The 19,758-nt window shown below is 42.2% G+C and overlaps 1 protein-coding gene across 4 annotated transcripts in view; it reads right to left on the minus strand.

The window, feature by feature from the left end:
- The window catches only part of PLOD2 (procollagen-lysine,2-oxoglutarate 5-dioxygenase 2), a 66,715-nt gene that overhangs the window by 22,605 nt on the left and 24,352 nt on the right, over positions 1-19,758 (minus strand). For all 4 annotated transcript variants that reach the window (XR_009155598.1, XM_058187001.1, XM_058187000.1 and 1 more), the window contains 2 exons: positions 11,760-11,923; positions 2,036-2,148 (listed from right to left, as the gene is read on the minus strand). Coding sequence is in view for 3 of the 4 variants with exons in the window: in XM_058187001.1 (XP_058042984.1) it covers positions 2,036-2,148; positions 11,760-11,923 (277 nt within the window). In the remaining variant the exon portion in view is untranslated. The remainder of the gene's footprint in view (positions 1-2,035; positions 2,149-11,759; positions 11,924-19,758) is intronic.

Genomic DNA, 19,758 nt, shown 5'->3' on the forward strand with positions numbered 1-19,758 from the left:
GTAGAAGTAGCCCTATAAAGTAAAGATCAGTATAAAACTAAATTCAAATAGTGTTATATAATGACCAGATGTTTCACTGGCAATTCTTTTAAACAAACATATACACACAATTTCTTTTGCAATGTTCCATATATCATCATGTTCATAATTCATCATGTCATTCAGACTTACCCTCATCAGTTATATATACTTTGTTGAGACATTGTTTATATGTCAGTAATACAAGAGATTTGCTTTCTGTTCCAAAGGCCAAGAGAAGTTCATCGCTTCCCAGAGAACAGTGATTTGGCAGTATATAGAACAAGAATATCTGCCAAATAATGCTAAAAGATTACCATCTTTAAAAGATCAGAATAGAAAGTTGAAAATAGACTACATAACACAACAGGATAGTTAAGACTGTTACATAAATTAGCCTTGCTTATTTGTATTTTTCTAAAAAGAGCAGCAAGGCCCATTTCTAGAATCCATAGATCTGCCTCAATTCAAATCAGTGAAAGAGCCATGAGATAATTTTAGTACCAATGGCTAATTCCATTCCATCTTAAAATCTAGGGAAGGAAAAATCATTTCTTAGGTTGAAGTCTATATCCCAGTTTCAGAATACAATAGGATTCAGTAAAATACTATATTTTTCCTCCTAGAATGTATAAAGTCAATTGTCCCAGAGTTATGTGTCATATTCTGAATCTTCCAGAAAAATTGATGGGAATGCTAAAAGCTGCATCTAAATACTTTAGAGAATAGACATTATATATAAGATTTAGATATATATATATTACCGTATATACTCGAGTATAAGCCGAGTTTTTCAGCACGTTTTTTGTGCTGAAAAACGTCCCCTCGGCTTATACTCGGGTCTATACGGCTTATACTTGAGGTTTTTTTTTTAAGCCCCTCGGCTTATACTCGAGTATATACGGCTTATACTCGAGTTTTGTTTTGTTTTTTCTTTTTTTCACATTTTACCGGACGGCGCGGGGAAGCCCTGCCGGTGCAGTGAGAGGGCGGGGCGGGGGAGCCGCCAGCCTTCTCAGCTGAGGGAGGGAGGGTTTCCCCAACCGGTAGGTGCCTCATTTCCCACCCTCGGCTTATACTCGAGTCCCCAGTTTACCCCAGTTTTTGGGGTAAAATTGGGGACCTCGGCTTATACTCGGATCGGCTTATATTCGAGTATATACGGTATATTTAAATCTTAACAACATGCATTGTTAAAACTACCTAACATGAGAATGATCTCAATAATCATACCCAAAATACAGTGCAAAACATTCCAGTTTTTCCAATGATTTTTAACTGACTTTGGGTGTCTATCCTTGAGCATAGGAATTAGATACATGAACTCCCATCAAGAAAAATTGAATTTAGTTCCATAAGAATAGTCAACATAATTATCCCTAATTTAAGCAAAAGGATTTTTTACCATAATCATTTAACTAGCTGTTCAAATGCAGGAAGCTGCACCACAAAAACTGTTAAGTTTTTATGGTTAACATTTGAGATAATTCTGCCACAAGTCCCTTTTTTTTCTTCCTGGTCTCTTTTTTTTCTTGCTTTATATAAAAATTCATCTGATTATATTCCGTGCATCTAAAGAAGCAGGCTATGATCCAAAATAGTTCATAGGACAATATTTTTGTTTGCTTTTGTTATGGTGTCAGAACATTTACTGCTTTTCTCCCAATGGAAATTGGTATTTTGGGAGAAATCAGCAAGACAGTGTTACAACTCAAACCCAGATTGGATTCTACCAAGCTATGAACAAGATAATAATCTATAAAATGTCCTTAACAGGTGATTGATATCAGCTCAAAAGGTTGCTGACTCTTCCATTCTAATATTCTTCACTCATCTACATCATGTGAGTTAGAACAAAGATATTTTTTGCTGAAAAACATTGCAGAAATGATGTTATGTTTTCCCTAACTTGTTTAAACGTAAAATTTATGTGAACTGCCCCCAAATTTGTAGGTTTAATACATTATCTTAAGAAACTTACAATCATCGTATTGATTGCTGATCAAGTTCTACTTACCCTCTTCAGTGGATCAATATAAATTTTTGTATAAAAAAGCTGATCATCGTCACTATCTTGGAGGTCCCATTGTTGTACAATATCATTTATGTTCAGTGAATAACCAATAAATCCTGAATAAATCATAAAAAACAATTTGATATTTTCTAAGACACCTGCTATTAAACTTTAGGAAAATTCTAAAAACCTTTCTGGAGAAGCTGTACCCAATTCATTACTGGAGATTTCTTGATATTTATTTTTTGAAATACATTCTGTTTCCTAAATAGAAAAACTATTCTAGGTATCATTCTAGTTCTGCTACTATTTGATAGAAAATGAAGTTGGGATGATGGCATGACACCATGTAACCTGGCTTAAGTGAGTCATAAAACCAATGTGAAGTAATTCATGCATAGCAAATGAAATCTGCTATCAAATCCTACACATCATTTCTAAAAAGATCTGTAAGAAAGGGCCTTCTGAAGTGGACTTCATTCTGTAGTGCATCATTCCCATGCAGTGAAATATACGCACTACAAAATTTCCTTTGGACTTTGCATTTTATTGAGCAGCCACAATCTTTTTCTTAATCCTTAAAATTAATATTTTAATTTTCTGAATACCTAGGGCCGTGATGGCGACCTATGGCACACATGCTGGAAGTGGCATGCAGAGTCATCTCTCTGGGCATAGGAGGTGTCGCCCGTTGCTCTTACGGGTTCCGGTGCACCGGCCAGATGGCCTTCACACTCACAGGAGTGCCAGAAACCAGGAGAGCAACCGCCCAGTGCGCATGCATGCACAGGGAAGATGATCTTCCCATTTCCAGTGTGCACATGCGCATTGGCCAAGTGGTCTTTGCACGTGCATGCAAGCCAGAAACTAAAGATCAGGTGGCAGGTGTGCGTGCATGCGCCGGAAATCAAAAGATCATTTCCCACCATGTGCATGCACACCAGGCAGCTGCTTTTCCGGTTTCTGGCATGTACAGATGCACTGGCCAGTTGGTCTTCATGTGTGCATGTGCACCAAAAACCAGAAGACCACATGGGCAGTGTGCCTGAACATGCCACAAGCTGGAAGAGCAGCTGCCTGGTACACGCATACGCACTGGGAGGCTGCTCTTCCACTTCCCGGTATACACATGCACACTCCCATTTTGGCACTCAGTGACAAAAAGTTTCGCCAACACTGACCTAGGGCAATAAAAATATGTTATATAAAATGAGCAAAGCAAAACAAAGTAATAGAGACATGGGACTTTCTTAGATATAAATGTGCATAGATTCATAGTTTCAGCATACCATGCTATACACAAAAGCACATTGTAAAGGTATCTTAACCAGTGTAAGAGTTCAGCAATCTCATATAAAACTTAAATGGGAGTGTTAGGTATTGAAACAAATGAAGTATATACAAGTCTGGTTAACAATATCTCAGATATTCTTCTGGTAAATTATTAGTAGTAACCCAATGTTATATGTCAGCCTTATTTAATAGCAAAATAATTTATATCGTTTAAAACACTGGTGTCAAACTTGGGGCAGCACATTGTCGTCACATGATGTATTATGACATTATTCCCTTTGTGGAGCTGGGTGGGTGTGGCCTGTGCATGATGCATCCAGCCCGTCGGCCACCGGTTTGACACTCCTAACTCCTACCTTCAAAACAACGCTATAGAGCACTGCACACCAGAACAACTAGACACAAGAACATTTTTTTCGCCAACGCCATCACTCTGCTAAACAAATAATTCCCTCAACACTGTCAAACTATTTACTAAGTCTGTGTTCTGTTTCCCTTCCCCCAATACTCCCAGCAAAGAGTCCGTCAGAGGCCTTCCTTTTTTTTTCCCTTTTATTTACATAGATACATGTCCTGGCCACGTCTACCCACGGGCCTGCCAAGTTTCTGGAGATAACGAGGAAATTATAGATAAGGCCAGAATTACTCACGAATATATTCTTTCCTCCATTGAAATAGTTAGCTCGCGCCAATTCATTAGCTCGCGCCAACTCATTACTTTGTCCAAGACAAAAAACCAGGAAGTCCCGCCTCCTATTTATAGTCTCTGCAGATGTCACTGCATGACAATTATGACTTGGCTTTGTCCCAACTCTTCCGCTGCTGCGCACGGCGATTACGTCTACGTGACCTTGCATCGCTCCAAAACTGTTCTTGGGCGTTGCCAAATCAGAAGGAGGCTCCATGGAATCAGGCTGTGCCGGCCCCTCCCCATCCCTTTGAGTGGGTGCCAGGGAGGGAAAGGGCTCAAGAGAAGCAGGGCTGGCCAGGTCTTCTCCCTCACTTTCTGAATCATCCGAGTCCAGGAGGCCGGGTCCAGGAACCTGGGTCACAACACTATCCCTCACCGCAGGGCCCTTCCCCCGGGGCTGACGATCGGGATGCGGTCGAGCTGGGTTCTGCTCATGGAAGGCCTGCACCAGGTCAGGGGCATGAACGTCGGAGGCATCTACCCAGGAGAAATCAGTCCCGTATCCCTTCCACGCGATCAAATATTGGAAACGACCCTTCAGCCAGCGGGAGTCTCGTACGCTGTGGACTTCGTATTCCTCCGATCCGTCCTCGGCGACAGTGACGGTGCTGTTGGGCACGAAGGGGACTCGTGTGGCCTCAGGAACCAGAAGGGACCGGTGAAAACGGGTGGATCCGCATGGATCGTGGCAGGGTCAGTCGGTAGGCTACCGGGTTGATGACTGCCTCGACAGGAACGGGCCGATGAATCGGTGGTCCAACTTCTTTACCGGGCGGTCGGACGGGAGGTGTTTGGTGGAGAGCCACACCCGGTCTCCAACTGCCAGCGGGGGCGTTGCCCGTCGGGAGCGGTCGGCGGACCGTTTGTAATCCTCCTTTGCCCGATTCAGCTGCTGACGTACCAACTGTTGGACCGCATGCAATTCCGTCAGGAAGGTCTGCGTTTCGGGAACAGGAGAGTCCGGTGGTGCCAGTGGAGAGGGCCGCGGATGGTACCCCACATTGGCAAAGAACGGTGTCATCTGAGTAGAGGTGTGCTGAGAGTTGTTAAAAGCAAACTCCGCCAGGGACAGGTAGTCGGCCCAGTTGTCCTGTTGCTGGTTGATGAAGCAACGGAGATACTGTTCCAGTATACCGATGACCTTCTCTGTACCCCCGTCGGTCTCCGGATGGTGCGATGACGACAGACATACCTGCACCTCCAACGCGGCCATCAGGCTCTTCCAGAAGCGGGCTGTGAACTGGACTCCCGCGGTCCGAAACCACCCTGTCCGGTAGACCATGGAGGTGGAAGATGTGCTGCAGAAAGAGACGGGCGTTTTGCGGCTGTGGGCAGTCCGCGGCATGGGATGAAGTGTGCCATCTTGGTGAGCATGTCCACCACCACCAGCACCGTGGTGAACCCAGAGGGCGGCAGGTCTGTCAGGAAATCCATAGAGATCGCCCCCCAGGGTCTGTCGGGTGTCGGCAAGGGTTGGAGGAGCCCGGGAGGGGCCCCCGTGGCGGTCTTGGCTTGCCGGCACGGTACGCAGGATGTCACGTAGGCATGTATATCATGCCGCACTCGGGGCCACCAAAAGGTCCGTGTCACCAGGTGGAGGCCTTGAAGAACCCAAAATGTCCTGCTGCAGGGTTGTCGTGGCACTGGGTCATGACGAGGGCTCGGAGTGGTCCTGTGGGTACATATAATCGCCCCCGAAACTTGAGTAAGTCCTCCTCCAAGGTCCAAGGAGACGTGGGGCCCACCTCCGCTCTCCTTTGCTGCGACCAGGCGTCCTGGCGCTGCGCCTCGCACCTGGGCCCGCAAGTCCACTGGCTCCCGTGCTGCGGCCAAGGCTTCTGCCGGCAGCACTGTCCGTGGAGGAAGGGGTCCTTGGCGCAGAGGTACTCTGGCTTATGGACAGGGCATCCGCCTCCGGTTGTGACCGCTGGGAATGTAGGTCACGCGGAAGTTGAACCGGGCAAAAACAACGACCACGGATCTGCCGCTGGTTCAACTTCCGAGCTGTGGTGAGGTGCTCGAGATTCCGATGGTCCGTTCGGACCTCCACCTGAAGTCGGGCCTCCAGATGGTGTCGCCAAGCCTCGAATGCAGCCTTGATAGCCAGCAACTCTTTTCCCAGATAGTGTAGTTGCGCTCGGAAGGTTGAGTTTCCGGAGTAGTAAGCGCGGGAAAAAGTGTGCCACCATTCGTCGGAGCCTGTAGCAGCACCGCTCCCAGAGCCACATTGACGCGTCTGTTTCCACCACAAAAGGCCGGAGCGGGTCGGGATGCCTCAGGACGGGTTCCGTGACGAAGGCTTTCTTGAGGGCTGTGAATGCTTCTTGCTGCGGGGACCCCACCGAATGCAACCTTCTTCCTGAGGAGCTGGGTAAGTGGAGCTGTCAGTGTGGCGAAGCCCGGATGAAGGTCCGTAGTAGTTGGCGAAGCCCAGTAGGCGCTGAACATCCTTCACCCGACGAGGGCTTCCCAGCTACACAAAGCTTCTACTTTACATGGGTCCATGGCTATGCCTCGGGCGAGATGATATGCCGAGGAATTCTATGGAAGTCCGGAAGAAGACGCATTTCTCCAGCTTCGCATTGAGTTGTTGCTCCATAGCGTTGCAGAACCAGACTGGCGTGTCGAAGGTGGCTTTCCTGGACCGGGAGTAAATCAGGATGTCGTCAGGTAGATAACCACGAACCGATCCAACATGTCTCGGAACACGTCGTTCATGAAGTGCTGAAAACGGCGGGAGCATTGGTCAACCCAAATGGCATGACAGTGTATTCGTAGTGTCCGTATCGGGTGCCGAATGCCGTCTTCCATTCGTCTCCTTCGTATCCGCACCAGGTTGTAGGCCCCGGAGATCGAGCTTGGTGAAGATCGTGGCCTCCGCAACCTTTCCAGTAGCTCGGGATGAGCGGCAGGGGTAGCGATTCCGCACCGTAATGGCGTTTGCCGGCGGTAATCACAGCATAGGCGCAAGTCCCTGTCTTCTTCTTCACAAAGAGGACCGGGGCCGAGAGAGGGACTTTGAAGGCGGATGAACCCTCGGGCCAGGTTTTTGTCCAGGAAGTCCCTGAGGCGGCCAACTCGGGCTCCGACATGGAATACAGGCGTCCCACAGGCAGTGGTGCGTTGGGCAGAAGGTCCACGGGCAATCGTGGGGCCGGCGCGGGTAGTCGGTCCGCCTCCTTCTCGCTGAACACGTCGGCGAAGTCCGTCAGCTCAGGAGGCAAGGTGATGGCAGCGGTGGGGACGTTCTGGCGGCACAGGTGTGGCGGATGTGATCGACGCACTGCAGACTCGGGAAAGAGATGGTGTTCCGCGACCAGGCCACCTGAGGATCGTGGGTCCGAAGCCAGGCCATCCCAAGGACCACAGGAAAATGAAGGTCCGCCGTGACATAAAACTGGATCGCCTCCTCATGGTCCCCAATAGCCAGGCGCAAAGGCTGGGTGGCAAATTTAATGGGGCCGGACACCAGTTCTCGCCCATCAATTGTCTCTCCCCGCAGCGGAGGGCCCACCGGAACCACGGGGACCGCAAACTGGGCCACAAAGGCCTGATCCATAAAGTTTGTTGTGGCCCCTGAGTCCACCAGCGCATGCGCCTGGAGCCCGTCCGACTGGTTCCCCAACCATATCCGTGTGTCCAGAATCAGATGCCGAGGGGGCCCAGAGTCTACTTCCGCAACGTCCAGTGGGGCTTAGTACGTGCCCGACCTAGGGTTTCCCGGTCGGGCCTGCTCCGTTCCGATTGGTCACGCTGTGATTCGGGGACGGCGTCGTGCCCCACCGCTTTCTGGGGCAAGAAGCGGCGGCCGGGCTCCCACAGTACAGGCACAATCCCCTTGGCGCCCGGTTCCGCTCCTGGGCTGTCAGGCGAGATCTGGCCGCTCCCAACTCCATGGGCTCTTCCGCAGCGGTTACAAAACGTGGGGCGACCCTGGGTGCTGGTGGTGCAGGAAGTGGGGTGCAGATGTCGACGGCGGGTCCCGGGGTGCGACGGGACGGTCGCCGTTGCAGACGGGCATCGAGGCGGAGACAAAGGGCACCAAGTTGTCGAGGGTCCGCGCGCCTCCACGCGGGCCAGCTCGTCTTGCAATTCCTCTGAGAGTCCCTCCTGGGCAACGTCCACCAGCGCTGCATCATTCCAGTCAGAGTCCTGGCACAAAAGACGAAATTCGCGATGTACTCCTGCAGGCGTTTCCCTTGACTGAGTTCCTTAAGGCGCCTGGTTGCCGTCAGCATTCGAACGGGTCCTCATACATGGTGCGAGGTGCTGCCAAAACGCTGTTGGTCCGCCAGCAGGGGCTGTCCTGGAGCAAGAGGCGTGGCCCATCGAGCAGCCGAGCCGGAAGAAGGTTAATCACGAAGGCCACCTTAGCCCGGTCGTCTGGGAAAACCTCTGGCCTCATAGCCATGTAGTGCTGGCACTGTCCCAAGAAGGTCGGGAACATCTCAGGCTGCCCAGGAAACTTATCCGGGACGGTTATCGGGCACTTGCGGCGAGGAGGAGGTGGGAGGATGGGGGGCTGCAGGCACATTCCTGGCAGCAAGTTGGCCTGCCAAGTGAGCCACTTGCTGCTGGAGCTGTTGATTAGCCGCGTGTAGCTGCTCTAACTGCTGCTGTACCTGCTGCTGATCCATCTTTGGTGGAAGATGTTTTAGTCAGGTCTCGGACAAAATGTTCTGTTTCCCTTCCCCCAATACTCCCAGCAAAGAGTCCGTCAGAGGCCTTCCTTTTTTTTTCCCTTTTATTTACATAGATACATGTCCTGGCCACGTCTACCCACGGGCCTGCCAAGTTTCTGGAGATAACGAGGAAATTATAGATAAGGCCAGAATTACTCACGAATATATTCTTTCCTCCATTGAAATAGTTAGCTCGCGCCAATTCATTAGCTCGCGCCAACTCATTACTTTGTCCAAGACAAAAAACCAGGAAGTCCCGCCTCCTATTTATAGTCTCTGCAGATGTCACTGCATGACAATTATGACTTGGCTTTGTCCCAACTCTTCCGCTGCTGCGCACGGCGATTACGTCTACGTGACCTTGCATCGCTCCAAAACTGTTCTTGGGGCGTTGCCAAATCAGAAGGAGGCTCCATGGAATCAGGCTGTGCCGGCCCCTCCCCATCCCTTTGAGTGGGTGCCAGGGAGGGAAAGGGCTCAAGAGAAGCAGGGCTGGCCAGGTCTTCTCCCTCACTTTCTGAATCATCCGAGTCCAGGAGTCCGGGTCCAGGAACCTGGGTCACAACAGTCTGCACTACTATTAATCTTCTCATCGTTCCCATCACCCATCTCCTCCACTTATGACTGTATGACTGTAACTTTGATGCTTGTATCCTTATGATTTATATTGATATTGTTTCCTGATTGCTTATTTGTACCCTATGACTATCATTAAGTGTTGAACCTTATGATTCTTGATGAACGTATCTTTTCTTTTTATGTGCTGAAAGCATATGCACCAAGACAAATTCCTTGTGTATCCAATCACACTTGGCCAATAAAAAATTCTATTCTTTTTTTTTTAAATTTACATTTATATCCCGCCCTTCTCCAAAGACTCAGGGCGGCTTTAAAATCTTTATATTCAGCACAAGTTCTCTTGAAAGCCTTCAAAAAAGTTTTTGTAAAGATGATTTGGGATTTCAAAATAACAAATATAAACCACAGTATATCATTCAAATAAACAATATTGTTTATATAAGCAAATAATAACAAAGATAACCTACAGATACACATTGGAAAAATCAAATCTTTCCTAATGAATTCTGTTGTTGATTTATGGTTTGTTTTCCGAAGACCAGGCACCAAAATAGCCTACAGCAGTTCCATTTTCTATCATTCTTATTACAAATGAAATAAAATTAGTGTGTCAAATATTCTGTAAGCTTAACTCACCTATTATTTATTCTTGAAAAACTTCATACTAACAAAAATCAGTATAACAATTGACTGCCTACTTCTGTTCTAATAATATCATCAGTTGATCATTATTTTAGCTGGAGAAAAAAATATCAATATATGTCTTAATACAAAATAAAAAGATTGATTTTTTAAATATCACCCTAATTCCCTCAATACTGTCAAACTATGTACAAAGTCTGCACTACTATTAATCTTCTCATCTTCTCATCGTTCCCATCATCCATTTCCTTCCACTTATGACTGTATGACTGTAACTTTGTTGCATAAATGTCCTTACGATTTATATTCATATTGATTGTTTCCTAATTGCTTATTTGTACCCTATGACTATCATTAAGTGTTGTACCTTATGATTCTTGATGATCATATCTTTTCTTTTATGTACACTGAGAGCATATGCAGCAAGACAAATTCCTTGTGTGTCCAGTCACTCTTGGCCAATAAAAAATTCTATTCTATTCTATTCTATATATGAGCATACTTTTGAATTATACTTTTGAATTATACAACTTATATAAATAAATTTGGATTTATTGAGCACTGAAGAATTAAAGATGATTACTTTATCTTGGAAACATATGAGTTTCGGAATTACAATCTTGGATTGCAGAAATGCATCAACTTTCTATTTATGAGGTGGTTCTGCCTTGACATAACAGAAGGCTGATAAAAATATTACATGTGATTATTATGTGTTTATTAATTATTATAATTATTATTATAATTATATTATTATTATTATTATTATTATTATTATTATTATTATTATTATTATTATTATTATTATGTGATAAAATATTTCATGTGATTATTATGTGTTTATTAATTATTATAATTATTATTATAATTATATTATTATTATTATGATGATGATGATGTGATAAAATATTTCATGTGATATTGTATTTAAAAAGAAGAGGAATAATTATGATATAGTAGATAAACTATATCCTTCCAGTCAATCATGTTTGATAGTTCCTGATAGTCCATTTGCTGGAACCAAAGTCTCATGAATGCTTATTGGAGGGATAGCATGGTAACAAACCTCAGGTGAAAAAAACAAAATAAAGTAAAATAAAAGTAAAATAAAAAATAAAATAAAAACTGTAACCGATGACAGATGACCAAGCAGCCAGCAACCATTTTAATTTCTTGAAATTTAACAGAACAAAGCTAAGAAAGATACATTTTGAGAAATTCAATTCAGCCCAAGAAAGGACAAAGGAGAACATGAATCATTCCAGTACAGAAAGATTGTAGTTTCTATATTTAATCATCTTTGTTAGTGTCACATAATAACAGGCTATCTGTGATAACTATAGCATACCTTACAGTTAAGAGTATTTTTAGGAATGTGCAAATTTGCCTGAGCAATTTTCCTTGCCTGAAAAACATTCTGAGGAATTTCTGCAACATTCTTCAAACGAGCTAGTTGTGAAGAAAACAATCCTATGTTGTTTTATAAATAGTGGGTCAGTTTCTGTCTATAGCAGTGGTCTTCAAAGTTGGCAACCCTAAGATATGAGGATTTTGATCCCAGAATTCCTTAACAAGCATAGGGAATTTTAAAGTTGTCAGGTTTGAAAAACTTTTTCCTGCTTTTCTACCTTTGTCTTCCTTTTTGCCTACTTCAGCTCTTGTTGATAAGGAAAGGAGATGAGAAATGAGGCAAACTTATCTGAAATTATTCTTACTAATTATGTACATTTCATCTTCAAAATGTTTCAAAATGTAATTAACAATGAAAACAAATTTGCACAGCTTCCATTTTTCCAGGAGCAGGCAACAGAGATTTCTGCTTTCAAAAAATACTACTTACCTCCAGAATTAAGGAATCGTTTTCCACTGCGGACAATCGGGTATTTGTCAGACAATTTTTTATCGGGCCATATCAAGCCATCTGCTGCAAATACAACTTTGTGATTAGTTTTCTGGAATTTCTTCAATAATTCCTTAGGTCCACCAGCAAATATAACATCATAGCTGAAGTTTAAAGAGAGTAGAAAAAGTGACTGTTAAAAATATTTCTACATTTCGATAGCAGCATTTAACACTGAAATAAAAGAGAACAATTCTAACTTTATAGTAACATTCAGATGTTATACAGATGTAAGCTTTACAGTTAGAAAAATGAGACTACTCTACTTTTTTTTTTCACCTCGTTCACTTAGGCTTAAATAGAATCAGGTTACTTCCAATTTTTCATTCAAAACCAGTCATGCTATTGAAAGGAATATATAGGTTAGCCCAGTGGTGAAATCAATTTTTTTAACTACCGGTTCTGTGGGCATGGCTTGGTGGGCATGGGGTGGGTTTGTAGGCATGGCAGGGGAAGGATACTGCAAAATCCCCATTCTCTCCCCACTCCTAGGGGAAGGATATTGCAAAATCTCCATTCCCACCCCACTCTGGAACCAACCAGAGCTGGTTTTTGCCGGTTCTCCGAACTGCTCAAAATTGCCACTACTCCAGAACCTTTCAGAACCTGCTGGATTTCACTCCTGGGTTAGCCTTTTTGTCTATTTGCTTCTGTCCATTTATCACTGCAGCCATTTTTCCTCATTTTAACGTATTTTCAATATTAGAGGCAAAAGGAGGAAAAAAGATTTTCTGAAAGAATTGTAGACAAATGGCATGGGAGAGAGACCATTTACTGTGCTTTTCAGTATGTTCCTTCTACTGCTGAAAGCAATGTGCAGAAACCCCCACCATTCCTCACAAGTTTTCTTCCCCCGTAAATTTCATTTTTGGCCATACTTTTCCACACTCCTGAGAAATTCCATTCAGTTCCCCATGGTGTGATTTACGAGTTTACAATGTTGTTTGAGGTAGTAGAGCTGAAGCTGTTATCTTCTATTACACAATTTTTCCCCACATCCTGAAGCCTTCATGGCTTAGTCCGAAATATGTCATGTAAGGAATTATTTTCGGAAGCAGGGAAGCTAGAGTGGTTGCAAAGCTGCAGAACAGGACATTCTTCCATCCTGTCCTGTAGCTCCAAATTCCACCCAGGGTAATTACATGATATTACATGAATTACATGATATTATTTACTATTGCTATTTTAATATTTTTATCATTTTTCCCCTCTCTTTATTGTTGTAAGCCACCCAGAGTAGTCCCATGGTCAGATGGGTGGCCAATAAATTTAACAAATAAATAAACAAACAAACATTTCTTCTTTGAAAGAAATTTCAATGGCAAATTTTCGTCAACCTAAATCAGGACTGGAAAAAATGAATGTAAAACACTGTGGATTGGGTATAATGTGCCTTGTCTTTTACATACTCAAAAAGAAATCATTTGAGAATAGTTTCCAAAATAGTTGGTTCTTAACCTTTTGCAGTAGCATTTAGACATATATACCGCTTCACGGTGCTTTACAGCTCTCTTTAAATGGTTTAAAGAGTCAACATATTGCCCCTCATTTTACCGACCTTGGAAGGATGGAAGACTAAGTCAACCTTGAGCCTGGTGAGATTCTAACTGCCAAATTGTAAGTAGCCAGCAGTCAGCAGAAGTAGCCTGCAGTACTGTATTCAAACCACTGTGCCACCGTGGCTCTTTAATTTAGTTTCTCAAATGAATCCCAGATAGATAATACCCAGAAACTCAAATGTGAAAGTTATGATCTATGCAGATTGAGTCTACGATTTTGCATGTTTTTCTTCTCTGTCAGCTCCAGAGCATTTAAAACAAAACTAATGAGTTGTTTCAGCCATGGTGCTACTGATATTAAAGCAGAAGTGTGTTTTGAACTGAAAGATTACTGTATTTGAAAATTATACTAGATGGTGTGTTTTAAAATGGAAATAAAATTAAATTTTTATCTCTGGAGGGCTCGTGACAGGGGTTGTTCCTCTGCCTTGGTCCTATTAGATCTTTCAGCGGCTTTTGATACCATTGACCATGGTATCTTGCTGCGGCGGCTGGAGGGTTTAGGAGTGGGGGGCACCGTTCTTCGGTGGTTCTCCTCCTATCTCTCTGACCGGTCGCAGACGGTGTTGGCCGGAGGACAGAGATCGGCCTCAAGGCACCTCATGTGTGGGGTGCCACAGGGGTCGGTTCTCTCGCTTCTTCTGTTCAACATCTATATGAAACCGCTGGGTGAGATCATTCGTGGTTTTGGGGTGCAGTGTCATCTGTATGCTAATGATACTCAGCTGTACATTTCTACCCCAAACCACCCCAACGAAGTCGTTGAAGTGATGTCCCGGTGTCTTGAGGCCGTGCGGATTTGGATGGGGAAGAACAGGCTTCGACTCAACCCTGCCAAGACTGAGTGGCTGTGGATGCCGGCATCCTGGTACAGCCAGCTGATTCCATCACTGACTGTTGGGGGCGAGTCATTGGCCCCTATGGAGAGGGTACGCAACTTAGGTGTCCTCCTGGATAGACGGTTGTCCTTTGAAGAACATATGACAACCGTTGCCAGGGGAGCTTTTTATCAGGTATGCCTGATACGCCAGTTGCGCCCCTTCCTAGACCGGGATTCCCTATGCACTCTATATACTCATGCCCTCGTCACTTCCCGCCTGAACTATTGCAATGCTCTCTACATGGGGCTTCCCTTGAAGAGCACCCAGAGGCTTCAGTTGGTCCAGAATGCGGCTGCGCGGGTTATAGAGGGAGCAACCCGAGGCTCCCATATAACACCTCTCCTGCGTAAGCTGCATTGGCTTCCTGTGGTCTTCCGGGTGCAATTCAAGGTGTTGGTGACCACCTTTAAAGCGCTCCATGGCATAGGACCAGGTTATTTACGGGACCGCCTTCTGCCACCAATAGCCTCCCATCGACCTGTGCGCTCCCATAGGGCAGGCCTCCTCAGGGTGCCATCAGTCAAACAATGTCGACTGGCGGCCCCCAGGGGGAGGGCCTTCTCTGTAGGAGCACCTGCCCTCTGGAATGAGTTGCCTCCAGGGATACGACAACTCCCTGACCTTCCGTCACGAGTTGAAGACATTTTTGTTTTACCGCACAGGGCTGTCCTAAAGTAATAGTAATTTTAATAGGGGTTTTATAGTTTTATTATTGTTTTTAAGTACTATTGTTTTTAGTTTTATTTCGGCCTATTGAATTAGATTTTTAACAGGTTTTTAATTTTGTGCTATGTTTATAATTGTGTTTTTATCTGGCTGTAAACCGCCCTGAGTCCTTCGGAAGAAGGGCGGTATAGAAATTAAATTAATAAATAAATAATAAATAAATAAATTTGATTTAATTATAGTAAATGTAAGTTTAATTAAAATTAAATTTAATCAAATATTCCTCTCTCTAAAAATTCCAGACAAGCAACTATTTTTGGAATTGATCTGAATGGTGCAACTTGTTAGATGTTAGATGCTTTTATTCTGTGTATGTATCTTGTAAAGTTCTAAAAACCAACCTCCTACCCTGAATATGAGATAAGCATTTCTTCTTGGAGGAACCAAGTACAGAATGGCTTAGATTGGGATGGATCTCATCTAACGACCAGTGATTAATGAAGGCAACAGAGACTACTGGGATTTTCATCCCTATGTGTTCATGTGACATCACACTTTATGAATGTATCTGTCATGCCTGGAAGCATTTAGTAATGAAAATTCTAGTTGTATTACTATTGTAACCTGAGGACTAGCAATATAATATTTTGTAAATCTGCAGCTGCAACAATTTAAGAAAATTACTCTACTGTGCTCTTTCCAAAACTTCTGAAGAAATATATTCCTGTAGAATCTGAGAAGCAACATAATTGCAATGGAATGTCGTCTTACAATCATATTTCATCGTCAACATTATGTTTGCAAACAATTATATCAGAAATTTGTGCAGCCTTTGATCAGGGCTCATCTCAAAACATCAACTGTGGGATTACGGTTGCTGTTGTTTTAAATAGGTATTTCATGAAAAATATTTTTAATGCTCATTTTTGTAGAAGAACAATTTGGCATGATACCGCTACAGAAATCTACACTCATGATATTAAATAACCCACAGAAATATATGTTGTTCTATGGCATCAGAATATTTCTTTTAATTCACCATGGAAAAAAGCCTACAAAATTGCCAGGATTTCTTCTGCAAACTCATTAAAATTAGAGAAGTATTAGAACAGTGTTTCTCAACCTGGGCAACTTTAAGCTATGTGGATTTCAATTCCTAGAATTGTGGGAGTTAAAGTTACAGTTGTGTGGACTTTAACTCTCTCTATTCTGGAAGTTGAAATCCACATAACTTAAAGTTGTCCAGTTTGAAAAACATTGCCTTAGAACATGATCCAACAAACGACCCAATCCTATTCAACCAAATCTCTCTCAAGCACCATTTTGATACCTGTGCTGTACCTTCTATGCAAATGCAATTAATACAACAGCAAGTAAATGAAATGTAGAGATTGACTGCATTTCCTTTCAACATTCATTTCTGATATCTATAACCACCGAAGCATTGAAATAATTACTGTGGTTTTGTGTGTGCTTGTTTTATTCTGCCACTCTTCAAATATTTTCAAGCATTCCTATTCACCTCACATATTATTCCACTGAAGTGGTACAAGCCAGGTTTCAATCTTCTTTATCTCCTCTTCTCTACATTATCACAAAACAACTATATTGTAGATGCAAACATAGCATCTACATAGTCCCTTGCAGTTTATACATTCAGTTCCCCAAATGGATACTTTTTTTTTGTAGTCATGAATCAGAATAACAGCATTGAAAGGAACCTTGGAGGTCTTCTAGTCCAAGCAGGAAACCAACTCAGACAAATGGTTTGTCCAATCTCTTCTTAAAAACCTCCAGTGTTGGAGCATCCACAACTTCAGGAGGCAGATTGTTCCACTGATTAATTGTTCTCACAATCAGGAAATTTATCCTTACTTGTAGGTTGGTTCTGTCCTGATTGATTAGTTTCAATCAAATGGGATTGTGCAGAATTATATTCTTTACCTATTCCTATTTTCTGCTTTTTTTTTTTTGTTTACATTTATACCCCGCCCTTCTCCGAAGACTCAGGGCGGCTTACAGTGTATAAGGCAATAGTCTCATTCTATTTGTATATTTTTACAAAGTCAACTTATTGCCCCCCCAACAATCTGGGTCCTCATTAATGTCTCTACCTTTTTAATCTTTCACATTGCATTCTCTCACTGCTGCTCTGACTGTTTGAAATATTTCTGTCTTTTTTATTTTCATCGTAGTCTTTTCCATGAAACAGAAAATGTAATTTTATTTTAAACCTGAAACAAACACAGAGTGTCTCTAAAGTCCTGCCAAATTGTTCTGGGTTAGCCATTGGCCACAACTGGCCAAAAAGAAAAAAGAAATTGCAGAACTCTTTGTGCTGTTTGGATTTTGGCTAAAACAAAAGCTGCAGGGATCCTGGAACAATCTCATAGGGTAAGAAGGGCAAGGCTATTACACATCCTCTCTCTGCTGTCTTCCCAATGCAACATATCCAAGAACTTACAATCCCCTCCAGATCTTTTCTTTCCCTTTTGCTGCATTAAATGCTTTGGGGATGCATATTTCACTTCCATCCCATGTTTTGATGAAGTTTTAAAAATAAAAAAGAGAAAGAAGTGTTCGATAGTATTAATTATAAGTTAGAATATTGATATTACATGCATTAAATTATCTGAATTTTTAATACACTATTGAGTATAAGATTAAAAAGTTTAGCTCATAGAATCATCTATTGTAATGTTCTTTCCATTAAAGACTACTTCAGTTTCAACTGCAATAATACAAGAGCTACCAATAGATTTAAACTTAATGTCAACTGCTCCAATTTGGATTGCAGAAAATATGATTTCTGTAACAGAATTATCTGTGCTTGGAATGCATTACCTGACTCTGTGGTCTCTTCTCATAACCCCAAAAGCTTTAACCAAAATCTATCCATTGTTGACCGCACCACATTCCTAAGAGGACTTTAAGGGTGTGCATAAGAGCACAAACGTGCCTTCCGTTCCTGTCCTATTGTTTCTTTCCCTATATATATATATATATATGCTTATACTTCCTTGTTTCTCCTGATATATATGTTTATATATTATATAATCTTTTTGTGTGATGCTTGTGTATATTGTTATGACAAAATTAAAGAAAGAAAGAAAGAAAGAAAAAGAAAGAAAGAAAGAAAGAAAAACTGCTGCAAATCACATCAAAGGATAGCTTTTAAATGCTATATAGGTTTCAAAATGGAGCTAGTTACTTGGTATTGAAGCCTCCATTCTATAATTGCTAATAAAAGAAAAGAAATAAAATAAGGAAAACCAACTTAGTCAGAATTAGTAGGAGAAGGAGGAAAATTTTTAACTTCTCCATTTTTATACATCTATTTAATAGCACAAATGCCACCATATCAAGGAAAACAGCCAAAATAAATTCTTTTTGTCTACATGCATGGTAGCTTTGTTCTTCAAAAGCTAAAAATTATATTATATCCATGCCATATGCCAGGGGTAGTCAACCTTTTTATACCTACCTCCCACTTTTGTATCTCTGTTAGTAGTAAAATTTTCTAACCGCCCACCAGTTCCACAGTAATGCACCGTGTATTGTCGTCTGCGCATGTTTCTTGTGTATCGTGGATTGGGTTGGGGGAGGGCACCAGCTATCAGTTCTGCTTGTCTGTTACAGCTGGGTGGTGTCAGGGGAGATGCATGAGTTATTTTGGGATGAAGCTCTTTTTTTTGTGGTCGCACTATAGCGCCATTTAGTTTCACTTATGTAACGTGAACTAAACTTATGCACGGGTGATACAAATAGTATATTTTCAGAAATTTAAATTGTCATAGAGAATTTTATGAAAACCTAATGAAAATATTTTTAAATAATGCTATGAATTTTTTTTAAAAAGTCAATTAAATTAAAAAAAGGAAAGTGCTTCAGTGTAGGACAAAACCCCTACTGCCCACCATGAAAGCTGGAACACCCACTAGTGGGTGGTAGGGACCAGGTTGACTACCAGTGCCATATGCTATGGACCAACCTTTAAAATCCTAACCACTTCAAAATTTTGTTACAACAGATGCAATGATCTGAACATTAGTATCCCTTTGAATGGAGACGTTTGGGTTGTAGGATCAGTAGAAGACCATAAGGTTTCTCTTTCCAAGCTAATCTTAATACCAGGCCTATCAATCTAATTATTATGAATGTACATATAGTGTAAATAATGTACCATGTCTAGATGATTTAGAAAGGAAGTATGCTATCAGGTTTGCAAGTGAGCTGAGTGACTTTTTCCCAGTTATTATTTCCTTTCTCTACCATCTATAGATATAAACTGAAGCAAGTAATATTATATATAACCCCTGAGCTCTTGTAAGATAAGTAGTTAGAATATAAATGTCTATTGAGTGCTGGTTCAAATCACAAACACTTATTTGGTGAATTTGGGTCATTTTCTATATCACTTTCCAGTATAATTCAGAGTAAATGTTAAAGTTTTTAAATCAGAGTATGTTGCGTTAAGTTCTTAGAAAGTAAAAATAACCATAGAACTAAAACTGAATATACAGGCTGTATATGGTCCTATTATTACAATGGTTAGAATCCAAAGTTTTACTTAAAAGCTGAAAAGAATCTCAAAAATCAAATAACTTTCATTAAAATTTTCTTTTGAAAATGCACTAATTGAATATAGAATATGTTAAGTACAAGGAATATCCTGAATAGACAAAAACTAAACATTGCTTTTCTTACCCAGACTCTAAGATGCATATTAAAATAAGATTTAATGTAGGGGTTAAAATCTTGAACTAGGAACTGGGACACCATAAGTTCTATTTTTCGAAGGCCCTTACACATGAAAACTGGCTGGATTACTTT

The sequence above is a fragment of the Ahaetulla prasina genome, chromosome 6 (genome assembly GCF_028640845.1).
Source record: "Ahaetulla prasina isolate Xishuangbanna chromosome 6, ASM2864084v1, whole genome shotgun sequence".
Classification (NCBI taxonomy): domain Eukaryota; kingdom Metazoa; phylum Chordata; class Lepidosauria; order Squamata; family Colubridae; genus Ahaetulla; species Ahaetulla prasina.